This window comes from Prionailurus bengalensis, chromosome C2 (genome assembly GCF_016509475.1).
Source record: "Prionailurus bengalensis isolate Pbe53 chromosome C2, Fcat_Pben_1.1_paternal_pri, whole genome shotgun sequence".
In the NCBI taxonomy this organism is placed as follows: Eukaryota; Metazoa; Chordata; class Mammalia; order Carnivora; family Felidae; genus Prionailurus; species Prionailurus bengalensis.
In genome coordinates, this window is record NC_057350.1 from 52,984,443 (window position 1) to 53,006,088 (window position 21,646).

General features: G+C 35.9%; 1 protein-coding gene across 2 annotated transcripts in view; it reads left to right on the forward strand.

Annotated features, from left to right (window-relative positions):
* Window positions 1-21,646, forward strand: part of ALCAM (activated leukocyte cell adhesion molecule) — a 220,938-nt gene that overhangs the window by 191,008 nt on the left and 8,284 nt on the right. The window contains exons 9-14 of one of the 2 annotated variants that reach the window (XM_043594049.1): window positions 164-276; window positions 2,517-2,652; window positions 2,760-2,893; window positions 5,549-5,681; window positions 7,516-7,554; window positions 7,847-7,964. In XM_043594049.1, the coding sequence (XP_043449984.1) occupies window positions 164-276; window positions 2,517-2,652; window positions 2,760-2,893; window positions 5,549-5,681; window positions 7,516-7,554; window positions 7,847-7,964 (673 nt within the window). The remainder of the gene's footprint in view (window positions 1-163; window positions 277-2,516; window positions 2,653-2,759; window positions 2,894-5,548; window positions 5,682-7,515; window positions 7,555-7,846; window positions 7,965-21,646) is intronic. The other variant, XM_043594050.1, reaches the window with a different exon arrangement.

The window sequence follows — 21,646 nt, forward strand, 5'->3', positions numbered from 1 at the left end:
AGACTTATTATGCTACAGTTCAGTTATTTTGGTCACATAAATCAGTTCTGAATTTTGACTACAGTTAGAAGGATTTTTTTTCTTTCATCTTTTCTTCTCAAAAATATTTTGACTATCTTCCTTTCCTGGAGTTTGCATTTCAAGCAGATTTTCTGCTTCACAGATTTGGATTTGTCCTTAAACCCAAGTGGGGAAGTGACCAAGCAGATTGGTGATGCCTTGCCTGTGTCATGCACGATATCTGCTAGTAGGAATGCAACTGTGGTATGGATGAAAGTAAGTATGATTCCTTGGTACTGTTACACTGTTTGGACTGACTCCTTTTTGGCTTCTTTTGCATTTTATATGACATCTAAATATGTATATCCATGGGTAATATGTTTATACGCCCACACTCATGCTCTTTCTCTACATTGTAATAATATAATGATGTCACAATCAAATTTTAGAGGTACTCAACAACACTATGGCATCCATAATTGGTTGTCTGAACTTTACCTTGGGACATTGATTTGTGTGTATCTACTAATTCTACACATACACACATGCTCACAGACACACACATGTATGCAGTTACATGCTGTAGAGCTTAACAATTTTCAGTGTGTTTTAAGCCACCTTATTCTCACAAGACCCCTATGAAATATGCAGACATTTATTATATCCTCATGTTATTCATAAAGAAGCTGGTGTGAGAGAAATCAGAAAGGTCTCAAGTGACAGAGTTAGATTCCAATTCAGGCCTCACTGGGTACAGTAAATGCTGTGCTTCTGATCACCCAATGTTCAGCTTCTCTGCTGAAACTGATCTTAAGTGTCTGAATGTGAGTTCATTGAATTAGTAGCTCCTTGAAGGTAGGGATCTCTTTTCATCCCTGGGCCATAGTCGATCACAGTGGAACTTGGTCAGTATTTCCTGAGTGAGTGCTTATATTCTTGTAATTGTCTGAAATGTAAGCAATTACTGGGAACCTAATCACTGTTCTTTTTAGAGTGTGATAGTAGGATTGGTAATTGGTAACTTGAGACAAGGTTATCACCAGAGGGAAAGATGGTAACTATAATCCCACCAGGAAATCATTGGCTAGTATATCTAAACATCCAGTGCATGTGTTGACAAACACATACAAACCATTTCACATAGGACTTGACAAGAATTGTCTTTATAAAAAAATGTATTGTTAGAATTTCTCCTTGCTGAAAATATACATTATTTTGTATTGATTTTTTTTTAATTTTTTAAACATTTATTTATTATTGAGAGACAGAGAGAGACAGAGAATGAACATGGGAGGGGCAGAGAGAGGGGGATACACAGTATCCGAAGCAGGCTCCAGGCTCTGAGCTGTCAGCATAGAGCCTGACACGGGACTCGAATCCACAAACCATGAGATCGTGACCTGAGCCAAAGTCGGGTGGTTAACCAACTGAGCCACCCAGGCACCCCTTGTATTGCTTTTTGATCTCTTTTAACACTAGATCCCCTGTGACTTGTTTTTTTCTTGTAAAGCTCACCTTTGTATTTTATTTTCTTTTAGCCCCCTCACTCTTCTTGTGTTCATTCAGATAATTAAAATGTCACTCTGTAGACCGCATATTTAATAGGATGTATTTGTAGTCGTTGATGGTCAAAGGACTAGACAAATTCTAGGCAACTAGACTACTCAACAATCATATGAGCACTCATAGTTTGTTTTACTACAGGACTAGAGAAACTAAATTTACTTGGCTAAACCAGTTTCTACATCTGCAGATGCAGTCACTGTTGTTAATTGAATGCCTAATGTCAATAGGGCTGATCAAGATCACCTGGCCATTGATTAGTTGATAAGGAGTGGAGAAAAATTCACAGTGGGGAAAGACCACATGATTTTAAGATTGTGTTTAGTTTTCTGCTTAGGAGAATTTCTATTACTGGTAATGATAGAATTGTTTTCTGTATATCAAGTGATTTTTTAAATTAAATGCTATTTCCTTTGTTCATAGAAATTAGGATAGTAAGCTGTTATTAATGGTTTTTTTAAAAAGCATTTTGTCATGATTGTCATGGCACTGCAATGGATCCCATGTCTTGAGAAAATGACATTTCTAGCATTTATGCCTATCATTGATAACATAGCGTGGGTCTCCAGGGTCTTTCAATACTAGTTCATCTACATTTACTACAAGGGGTAGCTGTTATTAATTGGGAACTTTCCTGAAAGTTCTTATTGCTTACATAATTAAGTCCTCACAATTCAGTATGGTAAGATTATTATCCTACTTCAATAATAAGGAAACTGAGTCTTAGAAGTGTATGAATTTGTTCCAAATTATAAATTCAGTAAATAAGACAGTGAAATAAAGCTGAATCTGTAAAACTACAAAGGAAAAGGGAAATCTATTTTTGAAAGCATCTGAAGTTAAGAAAAAGGAACTTGCCTTTTCTTTAGACCCAGAAGAATAATTTTAGGCTCCATGATTATCTAATAAATACATATGGACCATATGAAGTAATTACCTTCTTATTTAATCAGGATAACATCAGGCTTCGATCTAGCCCATCATTTTCTAGTCTCCATTATCAGGACGCTGGAAACTATGTCTGTGAAACTGCTCTGCAGGAGGTGGAAGGCCTAAAGAAAAGAGAGTCGTTGACACTGATCGTAGAAGGTAATAAATACTGGCACACCAGTTCAAAATTTTCTTTGAGAATTTGGTATCTAGTTTCTCTTAAGAGCTCTGTTCAACATCTTACTTTAATTGTAATGATATTGCAGGAAAACCTCAAATCAAAATGACAAAGAAAACTGATCCCAGTGGACTGTCTAAAACAATAATCTGCCATGTGGAAGGTTTTCCGAAGCCAGCTATACAGTGGACAATTACTGGCAGTGGAAGCGTCATAAACCAAGCAAGTATTTGTCTTCTTGTTATGTGCTGTACTTGGTATGATGTGGGGTTTTACTGAAGTACCTAAACTGTAGGCTAGCTTGTTAGCAGCATGAAATTTGCAGTATATTCTCAGAGGAAGCTTTTGCTAACTTCCTAATTTTTCCGAAGGAAAGAACATGGCTCAAAGAGAAATTTTAAATCCCAGGGCCATGGAGAAGGGAAGAATCATTATGTTGTGGTCAGTATCTGTTTTTAAAAGAATGTAAATTGAGTGCTGTTCCATGGTCATTAATTTCTGAAACTTGGGTGATTAAAACATTAAGGTATACACTTTTCTGCATCATAAACTTACACATCTGAGTATAAGTGGCCTCCATTACTTTGCTTACTTATGCACGTTAAGGGATATTTCTTCTTAAAACTGGGCCCTGGGGGGTGGTGAAGAACACAGTCACCATTTGTAAACATATGGTCTAATTTGTGTATGCCAAGGCTAGGGCCAGAATAGGGCTGGCTAAATAGATAGTGTCTCTCTAGGATGTTTCCTTCTGAACAAAAGTAGACATAAAGCAAACTTTAATGTTTGTACCTTTGTCAGGACATTTTAATAATAGTAAAGGGCTAATAACTTATGGACACTACCAATAATTTTCTGTTTGACAGAAATAATAATAATAATAGAATCTGACCTGTCACTAGGGGTTCAGTACTGTCATCCCATTAAATTGCTAGTCTGCTTGGGTTACTGACATACTTGTTCATTCCATTTTCTCTATGGTAGTTTTCGTGGCCCTGTTCTTAGTGGAGCCAGTTAAAGACTCTTTAGGAACACCCAGCAGTGCCATTTGATTATCTGAATCTTCTGTGCTGCCTTCTTCCCAGCTTTGGACACAATTGAAATCCGAGAAGGCATTCATAAAGCAGAGTTGCATTTAGTTTTAAGTTAAAATGTCCACTCTTTCTCTGCCATGGAAGTTGGGCTGCTGGTCCAGCTTATACAACATAATTTTGCAGAGCAAGGTGAATTTTGGCTCTTTTACCTGTGAGTGATGCATATGTATTTGCATAACTCCAAGTATGGAAGGTCCCCAAAGGAGTGGACATGAAGCAAATGACTCCTGATTTGATTGGGTGTGATGGGGACACACAAGGCAGCATACGTGAGGAAGGCAAAATGTCTCGACACTTTGAATCTAAGGAAATTCAGTTTTCTTATTTCAGAAAAAAAAACAAGAAACACCAGAATTGCTGACAGTGTACAGATCTATGTTTTTTTTAGCATCAAAAATGACTGTTTTCTGTTCTATTATTTTTGTTTCTAGTTCAATTCAGTGATAATTATAGCAAAAAAAAAACCACCTTTATATACTGGAAAATAGAAAAATAAGCACACAACAGATATTTGATGAACAGATAGAAAGATTTAAAAGGCCACCCTTGAAATGAATAAATACATTTTACAGAGATAAAACAAAAGCAAAGACTCAGTGAGAAAGTCATGTGAGAAATACTAGTGGGAAGTGGAAAAGTAGCATGTGAACTTACTATGAGGATAAAAATAACAATGCCATTCTTCATTGTCAAGGAGAAGGATTGATTCTGGCCCACTAGGTGATATGTTATTTTTCTTGTTCTAGATTTGTGCTGATCCATCCATAATCTTTTATTTGTTCCCTGCTCAGTCACATGGTGAATCTATTATTTTATAACTACTGATGCCTCTAACCACTCCTGTCCCAGGGACTAGATAATCTCCCTAAGCAAGAGACTATCCTATGACCTCAAGGCTCTTACAGTATAGTTGGAGGAAGCAAAGAACAATGTAGGACATGGTGTGCATAACACAACTCAGAAAAGAGTCCAAGTACATATTTGCTTTAATCCAGTTGGCCCTTGGAGTCAAGTCCTGGGAAAGAGATTAAAGTGAATTGTCCCGGAGCAACTGGGTGGCTCAGTCAGTGGTGCACACGACTTTTGATCTCAGGTTTGTAAATTCAAGCCCCATGCTGGGTGTAGAGATTGCTTAAAAAAATAAAAAATACAAATAAAGTGAATTATCTCTTATTTTTGGAGGAATTGAATTGCAATGATTGTCCTCATTAACACCTCACAAAAAACAAATGAACTTACCAGTCACTGAAAAAGAACCCATTCTGTATTTAACTCAGGAAACAAGAAAAAATAGTTTGATTTTCCCATGAGCAAATCATACATATGTAAGTACTTAGATATAATGTTGAAGATAAAGGAATTAACCCCTGAAGTTAAAAACAATGACATAATTTACAAATAAAAATTAAATTCTTAAATTTATTAAGAGAAAACCAGTGATTAGATCATTGCTGATTAATCATTTTGAGACAAGTACTATCACGCCAAAGTACTAACTAGCCTGAGAATCTCGAAAAAACAGAAAGAGTTTAATTAATTTAATAATTACAATAAAAGAATAAACAGAATAGAAGAATAAACAGAAATTTGATTTTGGATCCACTAATCTTTCCTTCCCTGCTGCAGATATAAACCTGAATTGGCCTTTTATCCTTGACCTTATATATATCCTTGAACACCAGATAGCACTACAAAGCACCTCTCCTGGCTCACTCAGTATTACTCTTTTCCGTGTGTTTAATCCATTTATACTTCTAAGTTCATCTTCCTTCTTCTTTTCCAGACAGAGGAATCTCCTTATATAAATGGCAGGTATTATAGTAAAATTATCATTTCCCCCGAAGAGAATGTTACATTAACTTGCACAGCAGAAAACCAGCTGGAGAGAACAGTAAACTCCTTGAATGTCTCTGCTAGTGAGTATTTCATTTCTGGCATTAAAAAAGTAAGAAAATTTGAAGTTATTCTTCATTAGTTTAAAATCTTCAATTCCATCTTCCTGTACTGCATTATGGTAAGTTTTATTTATTTATTTTGCATTTGGTGTCATCATCACAGGCTCTTTTCTTTTTTCTTTTCCCGGTGTCCATCCTTGTACTATCCTTGTCTTGACAGTTAAACCATTTCATGTTTTATCAGTCCAGAGACCTTATCTTGTCCAGGTATACTTCCCAAGAGCAACAGAGGATAAGAACTGAGTTGTTCTTTTTCAATCCGTGTTTTGTGTTCCGAATAGAGATAATTCAAAGATTATCTGAAAACACCTTTTAACAGTTTTAATTTTGGTAAAATTTTAATTCCCTTTAATCTATTACTTTGCATTCCAATTATATGAGGTATTTATCCCACCTTTATTTTGAATAGGAATGCCACATGCTTAGTCATTTAGCAAACTGATAGAAAACCGATACTCGAATTTATGAAATCCAGCTTCCAAAGTTGATGCTTTTGAAGAGGATATTTGAGTCATGACTACAAATTAGATCAATGCAATTATCTTAGAAAAGTGAAAAAATCTGACATGTTGAGCAACTTCTTCTGAAAACAATTTTCACTTAATTTGAAATTATCTATCATCTTCAATTTTGTCATTGTTTCTATCACTGGTCAACATTAAGTCAGGACCAGCCTGGAATGAGACTTGGTTCTGGACAGGATGCTAACTGACCTTCCAGACATTTATTTTTCAGTCAGTTGGAATCCTGTATGTGACATGAGCAGGATAGGGATATACTGACTAGGAATTAGCTGGAGCTAGGAAAAAATAATTGTGTAGAGATAATGGTCCTTAACAGAATATGACTGAAATATAAAACAGCCTGATGGATTGACAGGACAAAAGAACCAAACAAATTTAACTCTAAAATAGGTGCATTGACTTCTCAAAATTCAATTTAGCAAGTATTGATTTGTCCAACCTACAAAAAGAACTTATCCTTTCTTCCTGAACACAAGTTTCTCTTTTATTCCAACCCATTGAATAGCAGTTTCTAGACCTTGCAGTGGCTTGATGAACATTTAATACAGTTGTTTTCAATTTCACTGAGCACCTCCTAAAATTCCAATATAGTATATATGAGGATGGTCTGGGAATCTGCATTTTAACAAATGTCACTGGAGGTTCTGATGCAGGCCCATGCACATAGAAGAATATTTAAGTAGTTTAATATTAGATGATAATCCAGCACATCAGCAATTCTTAAAATGGGCCAGGAGCATGGTGCTATCAGAGTCATTTGGAGGGCTTCTGCAAACATCACATGGGATACCTCTTTGTCTCTGAAACATCCCTAGTTTTAACCTCTGCCCCCACCACTGTGAGAACATCGCTAATGACAAGTCCCTGACACTAGAGGATAAAAATGAATTCTCCACCGAGGCAGGAAAAGTTGAGAAACACTGCATTGTGATATATGGCAACTTGTTTCTCTTAAGGAAAAAAAGCCCTATTAAAAGGTGGTAAATAGTGGAGAAATTAATACGGATTTCAGATTAACACTAAAGCTTGTCAGTTGTGAAATTTTCTATGGTAGATTAATACCTTCGCAGTTTTAACGACTCTCCTTAAAACAAGATTAATTTCTTTGTAGGGAAGTTCACGCTCTATTAAATGTAAATTTTTTTCTACCCTTAGCTGTAGAATAGATATTTTATCTTTGAGTATTATTACATCATACTATAATGGTAAAGGTGACTTTCATATATCAACAAATTTTGTTTTTAATTTCATATTAACATTTTTCATTTCAGTAAGTATTCCAGAGCACGATGAGGCAGACGAGATAAGTGGTAGGTACTATGCTGCCGACTCTTCTTCCTTGACTATCAGCTCAAGATTTATGAAGTGTCATTGTATAAGTAATTTCTTAGCTGCCACAATTTTGACTTGAATTAAAATAGCAAATGAGACCAGATAGCAAGAATGCTAAAACTTTTATCTTTTAAAAGCACAAGTTTGCATGTTACTCATAGTAGTAGTAAGCCTTAATTATTCTTAATAAGAAATAATAGCCAGATTGACTTCTTTTCAGAAATCCTTGGCGGTGTCTGTAATTGCATGGACTTTTCTTCTCTGTTGTAGATGAAAACAGAGAAAAGGTGAATGACCAGGCAAAACTAATTGTGGGAATCGTAGTTGGTCTCCTCCTCGCTGCCCTGGTTGCTGGCGTTGTCTACTGGCTGTATATGAAGAAATCAAAGTAAGTTATGGAAAAACTAACGTCCCTGGGGAGAAAATGCAGTGTGTCAATGATGCTAACGTCAGCTGGGTGTACAATTTCTGTAACAGGAAAGGCATGTACCCCAAATCAGGCTGATGGTGTTTTGCTTTCAGCTCACAGTGACTGCTTTGTCAGCATCGGAGAGTTCGCTTGGGGTGTGATTTCACAGGTGTCCCCTTATTTTTCTCAGTCAATCGTCTAAATTCAGTGCTGGTGTGTGTGGGGGGCAGGGGCGGCGGGTATTACAAAGCATATGCTGCCAAAAAAGTCGGCCATTCTAAGCCATTTGGCTGAGGTTGGTAGAGAGGAATTAAAAATGGTTAGTACAGCGGTACTGGGTGTCTTAGTCGATTAAGCATCCAACTTTGGCTCAGGTCATGATCTCATGGTTCATGGGTTCAAGCCCCTTGTTGGGCTCTGCACTGACAGCTCAGAGCCTGGAGCCTGCTTCAGATTCTGTGTCTCCCTCTCTCTCTCTGGCCGTCTCCTGCTTGTTCTCCCTCCCTCCCTTTCTCCCAAAAATAAATAAATGAACATTTTAAAAAATGGTTAGGACATCCTTTGGGAATGGCCAGGTGTCTGCAGTAGCAGTTCTGGCCAGCAGTGAAACTGCTGGTGAGATAGTATTATCTTGTCACTTCTCCCCTATTCTAGTTAAGTCACTTAGGTCCATAAAAGGATCTAACTCAGGAAAAAAAAAAAATCATCATTTTTTTTGTCTGTAATTTAAAAAGAAAATTAGACAAAGTACCAAGACTACTTTAAAAAATTATTTAAGTTAAAAATTATTACTCATAAAATAATCCAGTTAGAACCAACTTTACAAATGATCTAATAGTGGTTTATAATGAAAATCCGATTAACCAATGAAGATTCTTCACATAAACACATGCCTAATACTCCTCATCACCCCAGCCTTGGCCCCAGATTCAGATGTGGAAGGGCAGAGATGGAGTTCTAGAGTTTTGCGTTTTTAGTTTCATTAGTGATTCTGTCGCATACCATTGGTTTCATACATGAGGAAATTGATTTTTGCAAGGGGGGTGTGTATAGCTAGTGGCCACTTCGGACTTAGTTTTATATTTTCTTGATGTCTTATATAACCCCTTTCAACAACTCAGGTAAGTTAACTTAAAAGAAAATGAAAAGAAAAAGCAGACTTAACTAAGACCCATGATGTTACCTTGTAAAGAAAGCAATTTTGGTGAAGCAATATTCAAACGGAGCTGCCATCAAAGAGAGGCAATAGCTTAGAAATCTTTAAAGTCACATAATGTAAGCCTGTATTTAGTTCTGTTTTGATCCTGCAGCTCATCTCTGAAGCAAATACTATTATTATTCGCATTTCACATTTGAAAGAATTAAGGCAGAGAATAGTTTTAAATTACTTGCTTAAGGTTACAGTTTGTAAGGGCTGGAATTGTATTTGGTTTAAGACAGAGCTGTTTTAGCATCTTTGTGCTTAATTACTAGGTCTTATTGTCTATCACCATGCCTTACTTTTTCCATGGTTTGGGATTTTGTTTTTGTTTTTGTTTTTGTTTTTGTTTGGTTTGGTTTTGGTTTTTTGGTTTGTTTTCATCATGTATGTTCCTGGTATGTATTATAGTTGTACTTGTTCACTCTCACGTAGGGGCACAGTCCCTTTAGATCTTGGCACCTCACTCCTCAATCTTGAGTAGTCCCACTATCACTTGGTAACAAATGTATTCTTTTTGTCAGTGTACATTTTACCTGCCAACACTTTATGTGGGTTTGTGCCTGTGGTTTCTATGGAAAATTTAGAAGATCGCCTGTTCCCTGTGCATGAAAGGAAACGCAAACTGTTGCTCAGAGACAATATCTAATAAAAAATTCTTCTATCTGTAGAGGTTTCTTGATGGTCAAAATCCTATTCTCCCTTTATAATCCCCTATAAAGTATTCACAAACCTAACAGCTTGAACTCTGGAGTATTTCCCTTTTATTTACTTCAGATTTCTGATGCATTCCAATGTAATTTTATTTCTTAAAAGAATAAAAATGAAATTTCTCTGTATCCTGGAACTGAGCTGAAAAATAAACGGCAGTTCTCTACATTATGACAAAATAAATGCTGAATTTTTGGAGCTCCCCCAATGTTTTTAATCATCCTATTCTAATCGCCAGGATCTCATTAGACCCCATTTTTTTTCCATGAATAAAAAAATTATGTGTGTAGGATTTTTTTTTATTGTTACTTCATTGGCTATTATCATGGTGACCGAAAATTAAAATCATGGATAAATAAATTCTGGACACTCGGCCTCATAGTGTCTTTAGGTTAAGGGTTAAGACTTCATGAATTTCCTTTAAAGTGCCTCATTAAATTAAGAGCAGATTTTACCATCTGACTTGAACATTTGTCTAAATAACTGTTATTTAATTGAAAAGTGCATCGACTTTGCCAGAGTTAATATTATTGGTAATCAAAGTAATAAATTGCAATTCTCATCCCAAGCATCAGAGCATTTTTATGAAGAATTGTGGAACTCTTCAGATTTGCTAAGTATTTTGCATTCCTGATTACTTATTCCTTGCTAGTGCCCTCTGAGATAAGCCAGCATTTTTGCAACATGAGTCATTGTTAATCCTTGTGTCCAGAGTTAAGTTGCACATTCATAATAAGAGCTTTCAAGTTAAGAATTGCTACATCATTTTGGGCTGTACTATACTCTCTTTCTTTCTTCTTTTCTATATAATAATTTCGACTTTACAAATCACTACAAGGGTTTCATTGCTGTCATCAGCTAATTCATCACCATTTTACATGGGTCTGAGAGATTTCTAATAAACATATAGTCCAGAGGTTTTCCCCAGATATATAACCCTATGTTTACCATTTTGAAAAATAATACCATCAATAATGTTGTGAGTCACCATTATGGCAAACACTTTGAACAAAGATTACAAGTTAAACATCTTATTTAAAAGTCTCAGTTATACAGTTCCCAGAGCAGGAAGGTTTAAGCGGCATTTAGAAGTTCTTTGCATTGGCAATTTTAAAAGTCAGTGGAGAGAGAGGAGAGAAGCAATCTTTCATGCCCAAATAGAACTTAAGAGTACATTTGTTAACATGCCTAGTGGCCACTTAGCTAACATGCATTCCCCATTCCATTAGTATGAGCTGCGTATTTTCGTATCTATTTCAAATATGAAGAATTGCAGCAAGAAATGCTTAGCAGTCGTGCTTGGCATTGTGATCTGGTATATTCATTGTAGAGTAAGGACTCACGGTGATTCCTCTGCTGCTTTAAATCATATGATTTCTCATTACAAGTTATTTTCCTTAAGTTGGATGTTTTTTAATAATGAAAATGGATGACTGATCATTTCCCATGTATATAGAGAATTAATTCATAGTACTATGCAAAAAGCATTAATTGACTAACTTCACTTCATTTCTAGCTGTCTAACAGATAGGAGAATATTAAAGAAATAGAGGCTATTCAATTATTATTTTTTATTGGGGTGCCTGGGTGGCTCGGTTGAACATATGATTTCGGCTCAGTCATGATCTCACAGTTCATGAGTTCAAACCCACACTGGGCTGGCTGCTGTCAGCATGGAGCCCACTTTGGATCCTCTCTTCCCCTCTCTCACTGCCTCTCCTCCACTTGCATTCTCTCAAAAATAATAAATAAACATTAACAAATTATTATATTTTATTATTTTCTCCATTTCTCTTAATTCTGTCCTCTGAACATTGTTTTTAGCTCCTCAAAGTTAAATGTTACTCTTTGAGTTCCAAATCCTTTCTTGCATATCTTGGAGTACAATAGCTAATGAAAAATTAAGAGCCAAAGATAAAGGAAAAATAGAAAGGCAGCATAATGTAACCACTAACTTATTCAGGCATTTATTAAAACCATAATTTCCAGGTTGGTTGCATTTAAGAGACCCCTGACCACCATACTTCTTATCACTAAACTGCGAGTAAGCATTAACCAGACATTTGTAATCTCAAAATACACATTGTGTGAATCTTGGAAACTTACCAAGCGATTTATCTTTTGGAACTGTGGAACTCATGACTATTTTCATGAAGTTTTTCTGTAATCTGTAGACAAGCTGTAAGCCTAAAAATCACAAATATCTTGTCAGTTCTGCCTTGTGTAATGCTATATTATTCCACTACTGCCTCAGAAAAAAAAAACAGACAGTCTTAAATTGGCAAAAAGACTAAAGAAGACTTGCCTAAAACCCTGAAATTTTAAGAAACAATGTTATTTGTTTCTTAACCATGCTATTAAGCCTTTCTAAAATGTTTCTCATTAGTATCTCTTGATATGTAGAACAAGATCTTGTAAGAAACTTGATTTTAACTGAATTCTCTTTCCAATCAATACTCACTCTAAAATCAAATGCATGTTCCCACGAGGGAAAACTGACCCCCTACTGAATAAATTGAGAAGATAGTGCTGGAGGACCATTTATAGCACATTTTTAATGACTTTCCTCATTTATTGCTATATAAGCACCTACTAGTCTTTTTTCTATTTATTTTTTTTAACTGAAATTCTCAACAATTTAATGAGTTAAATGCAGGTAACCCTATTTCACAGTGTCCAAGTCCTTGTGAAATTAACCTGCTCAAGGTAGTGCGTGCAGTATATTATTCCATATCCCCATGTAGTTTCAAATATATTTTGCTGCTTCAAAACTTCTTTGGAATTAAAATTTATCTGACTTGGATTGGTTGCTGGCATTTAATATAGTGCGAGGGATGGGAAAGTGTGCTTTAAAATGCAGGCCTGACATGGCCTCTCTCCTTGTGTTATAAATTGGGCTAATCCTTGGACACCTAGGTGGGCCAGTTGGTTGAGAGCCCCCGACTCTTGATTTCGTCTCAGGTCATGATCCCACGGTGATGGGATGAAGCCCTGTGTCAGGCTGTATGTGGAGCCTGCTTCGGATTCTCTCTCTCTCTCTCTCTCTCTCTCTCTCTCTCTCTCTCTCTCCCTCTGCCCCTCCCCCTCTTTGCTCTCTCTCAAGAAAAGAAAAAAAAAGAAATTGGGCTAATCCAAATATTGGTTTCTTTCTCTTTCCCTATCCATAACCTAGCAGGCAGCCAGAAGAAGGGAGAAAAGAAAATGCCCCATTAGTCTATCAAACCATAAATAACAGTGGACTAAAGGGAAAATAAGATAATGTAGAAATGCTAGAGTCTTCATCCAGTCGATCAATCACAAGGTCATTGGCCATTCAAAGGTCAGAACCATCCATCCGTGACCCTCTTCTCCCCTGCTAGATATTACCTGAGATGTTTCCAGAGGAAAGGGCTTGCATCAAAATATAATGTTTTCAATTTTTAAAATCTTTTCTAGCTGTCTGTATATACACATTTCATTTTTTTTTTTTCATTTCAAATATGTTTTCTCTTCAAAAGTGAAGGGAAGCCTTGTTCCCTGAGCCAAGCTATGTGCTATTACCAACATTACCCACCTTAAGGAAACATTTTGAACAGTAAGGCTGCAGGTGGCATCCTGTTTTTGTTGCATATTCAGAATTGTTACATTTATTTTAATTATCTAATTGTTTATGTAGTAGATGGTCCCCATATTTACTATTGGCCTAAACAAAAGGCCATTTTTTGAGATTTTTACTGAAGACTTAAGGATTTCCTATTTTAGCAGAGAGTTTCTTTAGTGAGACTTAGAAATTCCTAAGGATATGAAGTTGGAAGTAGCAATAATAAGACGAACTATTTATTTTTCTTCTTTTCCTTCTTCAAACCCAGAAAATGCTGACAAGTCTTCTTCTGAGACACAGGGACTAGAGCCCTCCTATCCTCTAACTCTTTATTAAGCTTGGCCCAGGAGGAAACTCACTTTGCTGAGAGCCGTGACCGGGGAAGGAAGAAAAATAACTATTCTCTTGGATATGACCTTAATTGCCTGCACAGGTATCAATGGCCAGTTTGCTGAAAGAGGCAATTCCACACTCTCAGGGTCCCAGGCTTAAATGCCTTAGTGCCATTCTGTGGGGTCTGCCAGGCATGCCAGAAATGAGAAATCACAGAAAACGTCCCTCTACCTAGGAAGTTTTAACGATTACTCATGCTCCCTCTGAGAGAGTTTTCAGATTTGTTATACGTAAGTCTGCTTTTGAAAAATCCTAAAATCTTATGAACTCTTCCATGTACAAGTTATTTTAAATGGGTATTTTTTTGTTTTCCAAATGTGCAATTCTAGTGTAACATTTTATTTATCTTTTCATAATACCACCTTGCAAGATTGTGATGCATTGGTTAGGACTGCCACTCTCACCCTCCTTCACTTTGCCAAACTTCTTCATTCCCCACTAAATTATTTTTTTAATGTGGTCGTAGTTGACATACAACATTGGTTAATAAGGTGGATGACATATTGATTTGATACATTTATATATGGTGATTAAGGTTACCACCAGAGTATTAGCTACCACCTCCATCATGTCACATAATTATCACCTCATTTTGTGGTGAGAACAGTTAGGGTCTAATGTCTTAGCAACTCTGAAGTGTTAAAATGAAGGCACACTTAGTTGATACTACCATTATACGTTCCCTACCTCCTTCAAAGGAGATCTCCAAACAAGTCTATAATACTGAGGGAAATCTCACCAAAAAAGTTGGAGAGTCTTCTCAAAAGTTATTTAAAAGCAGTTTGAACCCTTAATAGGCACTGCATTTATGGAAATGACACAGAATGAAGAGTTGAGACTTAAGTTTGAGCTCCCTTCTGCTACTTAGTGGCTATATGGCCATGGACAGCAGCTCCATGACTCACGTCAGTTTGGTCAGCCTCTGTCACTGCTGAGGGCTTTGCTGTCCACTGTCACATTTACCCTCATATCTGCCCTGCGAGCAGATCCTGTTATTCCCTGTTTATAGGTGAGCAAGCATGCTTCAGAGGATGTATTTGTCCAAGCACTTGCAACTCAGACTTGACACATGAGGATGAGAATCCAGGCCCTCTGACCCTATGACCAAGACTTTACTCAGTCTCACAGACTAGTCTAGATGGTCACCTCGAGGGCTTCCTCCATGATTATTGCAATTCTATGATTTCAATGTTCTCTTAAAGTTACATAAAAGCTGAACAATGAAGAAAGTTTAAGGCAACCAATAATAATTTTGACCCAAGCACTCATTCTTCATAAATGCCTAAACTTGTCCTTCAAATCAATTGACTGGAGAATATTTTGCTAAAGAGAATGACTTAAATAAATGTTTCTAGGGTGTCTGGGTGACTCACTTGGTTAAGCATCCAACTTTGGCTCAGGTTAAGCATCTGACTTTGGCTGACTGTTGTGAGTTCGAGCCCTGTGTCGGGCTCTGTGACAACAGCTCGGAGCTTGGAGCCTGGAGCCTCCTTCAGATTCTGTGCATCCCTCTTTCTCTGCCCTTCCCCTGCTCGCACTCGGTCTCTCTCTCAAAAATAAATGAACATTAAAAAAAATTAATTTTTCCTCTTCCAGTAGTAGAGGTATTTATAACCTCTATAATTATTTCAAATCTCTGCTCTTTTCCAAAATTAAAAAAAGATACATCCATAAAGTTGTATTTATTTTTACTATATCATTTTAAAAATCAAGCCAAAGTAATCAGAATAATTTTTAAATGCTTTTCCTGCTAGATAGAGTGGAGTCTCAGTAATACAAATGGAAAGATCAGTGATAAAATTTATGTAAATCTCATGTACATAAACACAATATATACCCCCTCCCCCACCAACCACACTATTGTTATTTCTATTTAGCACATTTCATGATGGTTAACACTTAGCATATTTGTATAACTGTGTAACATGGTGCATGGATGCTAAGACCCCTGGAGTTTGAATCCTGGCTTTGCTACTTAGTAGCTGTGTGATCACAAGCAATTTTATTAATCTCATTGTAATATCTGTACCACATTTAGAACAGTGCCTGGCACATTAAGGCATTATAAGGGTGTTAGCAGTTATAATTTTGGAGAGTGAGTTTAAGAAGGGAGATATTTGCTTTTCATTTACAGTTTCATATATATATATATATATATATATATATATATATATATATATATATATATATTTTGTTTTTTTTTTTTGCTTTGTAAACTTTAAAATAAGAAAAACAATTTGTATGGGGTGCCTGGGTGGCTCAGTTGGTTAAGTATCTGACCCTTGATCTCAGCTCCAGGTCATGATCTCACAGTTCGTGGGATTGAACCCCAAGTCAGGCTGTGTGCTGACAGTGTAGAGCCTGCTGGGGAGTCTCTCCCTCCCTCTCTCTCTGCCCCTCTGCCACTCGAGGTATCTCTCTTTCTCTCTCTCTCTCAAAAATAAGTAAACTTAAAAAAAAGAAACAAAAAGCAATTCATTTGAAGTTACTCAACTCTAACTCTACAAACATTTTCTACAAATATTTCATGTTGCCTTTAACAACCCTTTTTTCAAACTGTGAACAGTGATCTTTGGCCTGATTTACCTGAACAAATACACTGAAAAATACTGTGATTTGCCCTGAGTAAAGCTTCCCTAGGGAAAATTCTAGTCACTCCCTTTTTCTTGATACCTCTTTCTTCTATTTGATGTAACTTGATGAAATCATCCCTAGACCAATATATCCACCCAGAAAGTAAATAGAAAGGGAAATAAAATAGTATGCAGTTTTTCACTGCACATTTTCGCTGGTTCTTTCGGTCTCTGACTAGAGGCATATGCTTTAGCTTGTGGCTCTGTATGTTTTTATATTAAGGTAAAATTTGCTTACAATAAATGTGCCATTACATGTTTTGAGAAATGTAATACACCTTGTGACCATTACTCCAGTCACAGAATGGAGCATCTCATCACCCCAGAGTATTCCCTTGGACTCTCTTCCTGTTCAGCCCCACTATCCATGTTCCCTTAGGCAACCACTGTGCTGATTGTTATCACTAGAGATTACGTTTGTCTAGTCTGGAGCCTCATACAAGACGTACTCCTTTGTGCCTCGCTTTTTTCTTTTAACATAGTGTTCCTGAGATACATATATTAATGATTTGTTGAAATTACTGAGTAGTGTTCCATTGTTAGAATATGTCACATTATTTTAATCCATTCTCTTGTTTATGGACATTTGGATAGTTTCCAGTTCGGGCTATTATGAATAATATGGCTAAAAAAAATCCTTATATAAGCATTTTTGTGAGTATTTGTTTTCACCATCTTGGGTTAATACCTAGAAATGGAATCGCTAGGTCATAGGGTAGATATTTTTCATAAGAAATTGCCAAACAGCTGTCCAAAATAGTTGTCCAATTCCCACTCCCACCAGCTATGTATGAGAATTTTGGTTCTTCCACATTCTTGCCTAACTTTGGTATTGTCATTCTGTTTAATTTTAGCCATTCCAGGAAGTGTGAAATTATATCTAATTTTGGTTTTAACTTGCATTTCCCTGAGACCTAATGATTTTAAGCTCTGTGTACTTATTGGTCATTATCTTTTGTACAGTTACTATTCCGGTCTTTTACTTGTGATTTTACCGGTATTTGGGTTTGTGTGTGTGTGTGTGTGTGTGTGTGATCTGTAAGAGTTCTTTACATGTTCTGTATAAAAGTCCTTTGTTATAGATATATTGTGACTATTTTGTTCTAGTCTGTGACTTCTTTTCTTTTTTTCATGCTGTCTTTTAATGAGTGGAAGTTTTTAATTTTAATGAAGAGCAACTTATGAATTTTTTTCCTATTATGTTTACTGCTTTCTGTGCCCATGGTACAAAATGTTTGCTTATCCCTAAATAGCAGAGATATTTTTCTATGTCTTTTTCTAGAAACTTTATACATTTAAGAATATGATATATCTAAGATTTTGTGTGTGATACAAGACAAAGGTGGTTTATTTGTTTGGTTGGTTTTGCTTTTGTTATATTTGTCAACTCATTCCAGCATCATATGTTAAAAAGATTTTCTTCTGGCCTTGGAACTTTTGTAGTAGTAATAGTGGTAATAAAAATAATGATAATAAAATGTAAGTCTTTCAACTTTGATGTTCTGCTTGTGTTAACAATCTTATTTCTTTGCATTTTCATATAGATTTTAGCAACTTGTTAATTTCTACCAAAAAAATTTAAGAGCTTTGTGGGATTATGGTTGCTTTGAATTTATAGATAAATTTGGGTAGATTTGAATCTCAAATTTGACATCTCTTAGCCTTCCAATATGTGAATATCATTTTTCTCTCCATTTACTTTCCATTTTTTCTTAGCAATATATATATTTTTTAATTTTAATGTTATTTTTTGAGAGAGAGATAGTGAGCAGGGAGGGCCAGAGAGAGGGGGAGACTGAAAATCTGAAGCAGGCTCCAAGCTGTCTGCACAAAGCCCAATGTGGGACTGGAACCCACGAACTATGAGATCATGATGGGGCCAAAGTCGGATGCTCAACTGACTGAGCCACCCCAGCACCCCGCTTAGCAATATTTCATAACTTTTAATGTAGACATGGACATATCTTATAAAATTTATTCTTATGTTTTATGTCTTTTGCAGCTATTATAAATGCAATTATTTTGCAATTTTATTTTCCATTTTTATATAAAAATATGATTATTTTGTTGTTGTTGAAATGTATACAGCCACCTTCCTACATTCACTTGTTAATTCTATTTGTTGTCTTGTGGATTCCTTAAGATTTCTATGTAAACAATCATTTCATCTGGAAATAGAGATAATTTTACTTCCTCCCTTCCCCTCTGTATGCTTTTTCTATTTCTTTTTCTTGCTTTGTTGCACTCATAGAGATCTCCAATACAATGTTGAATAGAACTGTTGAAATCTTTACATGTTCCCAATTTTAGGGAAGGAATTGTTCAATATTTGCCATTATGCATGATATTTGCTCTTTTTTTTTCATATATGCCTACCCAGAGTTAGCCAGACTGTGGGGCTAAGGTACGATTCTCCCAACTGCCAAATCTTCCCAGACTTCTGACCCCCAATGCAAGGAGTTAGTGTGCAAATACTGAGTTTAGAAGGAAGAGTCCACATAAGAACATCCTTGCTTCTGATACTAGTTCAAGTTGAGGGTTTACCAAAACCACACTCAGGTCTGATCAATTGCTAGAAATACAGAGTTTTACTGGAACCTAATATACTCTTGTCTATGTTCATTACAAGTAATGGATATGTTGAAATTGGCCAAGGAAAAGAAATAGCGCAGAGTCTGGGAGAGTTCCCAATGTGAAGTTTCCTTTGTCTTCAGACATGTTACTCTACTGCCACTGATGTGTGGCAAAAGCATGGGCTATTGCCAATCTGAGAAGCTTGCTTGAGCTTTACTGTCCAGAGTTTTTATTAGGGCTTTGCTACACAGGCATTATTGATTGACTACGTGTCCATATAGTTTACCTCAGTCTCCAGCCTCTCCCTTCCTCAGAAATCAGGCTGATACCACATAGCCGAAAGCCCTAAATCATATGGCTGTTCTTACAGGATGGCCAGCCCGCACCCTAAGACCATTGGATGTTGATGGCCATATGCTGAGACAACCTCTCAGCATAAACTATTCCATGCGATTGGAGATGCACCAGGAAAAAGAAAGCCACTCCTACCACTTAGGATATCCTAACTATTTAGAGATTATCTCCCAAGAACTAATGACAAAGCCCAGATTTTCTTTGGGCAAGGCCAAATTCCTTACTACACAATGCCCTTTAAGAGGCTAAAGAAGTTTTTTAAATATCCCTAGATTACTGAGAGTGATATTCATGATAATTTTCTATCACAGATTATCATTGAATTTTCTCAAATGCTCTTTTGACATCTACATTACATTACATCTGCATTTACATTATTTCTATAAAAAATCATATTGTTTTCCTATATTCTTTATTCTGATAAAATGGTAAATTATATTGATTGATTATTGAATATTAAGCTAGTCTTGCATTCCTGGAATAAATCCTACTGTATTATGATATATCATATTTTGTATATATTGATGGATACTGTTTATCAACATTTTATTAAGAATTGTTTACATTCATGAGGAATAGTGATCTGTGATTTTCTTTTCTTATAATATCTCTGCTAAATTTTTGTACTAGGGTAATGTGAGCTTACTAGAATGAGTTGGAAAGGGTCCCATCCTCTTCTTTTACTGAAAGATGTTTTTACTTCCTTAAATATTTGGTATAGTTCAGAGATAAAACCACCTGGGCCTGGAGTTTTCTTTATGAGAATTTGTTTTAAAACAAAAATTATGATTTCAGTTTCTTTAATAGACATAAGGTTGCTTCCTCTTGAATAATTGGTAAGCTTTTCAAGAAAAATGTCCATTTCATTTACATTGTTGACACTTTTGCAAAAAGTTACCCATAGAATTCTGATTCTGCAGTGATAACACTTTACTTTCTAATATTGTTAATTTGTACTTTATTCCTTTGTCATGCTCAGTGTTTTTAGAGAATTAATCAATTTTCTAATAATTTCAAATAAATTTCTTATTTGTTTTATTTTTATTTCTATTACTTATTTTCAATTTTAATTCTTTTTGCTCTTAGGATTACTATTCTCTTTTCTACTTTATTTAGAAAGTTATTCAACTTTCTCTTCTTTTTTTAATTTCATAAATGAATTAAAAATTTAGATCACTGCTGTTAGCCTTTCTTCTTTCATAACACAAGCATTTAAACTATGAATTTCACTCACAGCACTGAGTTAGCTGCATTCCACAAATTTCAGTATGTTTTGTTTTCATATTCATTCAGTTGAAAATGTGTTTCAATTTTCTCTGTGGTTTCTTCTTTGGAGCCAGGTAGCTCAAACTGTGTTAAATTCCACACATTTCTCCTTGACTTCTGTTTTGTTAAGACAGCCTGCTCTGTAAGCTTTTAATCTTTTGAAATGCATTGAAAGTTATTCTTTCCGCCTTCCATGCAGCCATGCAGCATTACCTGGAGGATGCTAGATGAGCATTTGAAGAAAACACTTTGGTGGTTGATGGGTACGGTGTTCTATAGCTGTATGTCAGATTAAGATAGATAACAGTTTGTTTAAATCTTCTTATCCTTACAGATTTTTTTTTCAAATTATATAACATCACTTCACATGTAAGAGGGTTACAAGCCAGGACTTCCAGTACTAGAGCTAGCTCAGTACTAGTAACTTCATCATGATTGTGCATATGGAATTTTGGTCCATTAATCCTATCAGCTACTGAGACAGGAGTATTAGATTCTCTAAATAAGGTTGTGTATTTGTCTGTTGATTTCTCCCTTTAATTCTGTCAGGTTTTGCTTTATGTTTTCATTAATTACATACACATACAATTGTCATGACTTCCTTGTGTATTGAAACTGTTGTAACTATGAAATGTCTCTCATTGGTGCTGTAATGTTCCTCGTGTTGAACTTTACATTGCCCCATATGAATATAGCTATAGTGCTTTCATACGCTTCCTGTTCACAGGTATATCTTTTTCTCTCCTTTTATTTTCAGTTTGCGATCTCTGTATAGTTAAAGTGCACCTCATGTATGGTAAAGGTGATAAGACTATGACTCTCAGGCTGCTGTCTGATTTTGTAAAGAAAGGTTTTTGGTAGCACAGTCATGCCCATTTCTTCTCATGTGCTTTGTGTTGTTTCACACTATCATGCCAGTGTGGAAGAGTTGGAACAAAAACCATATGGCCTC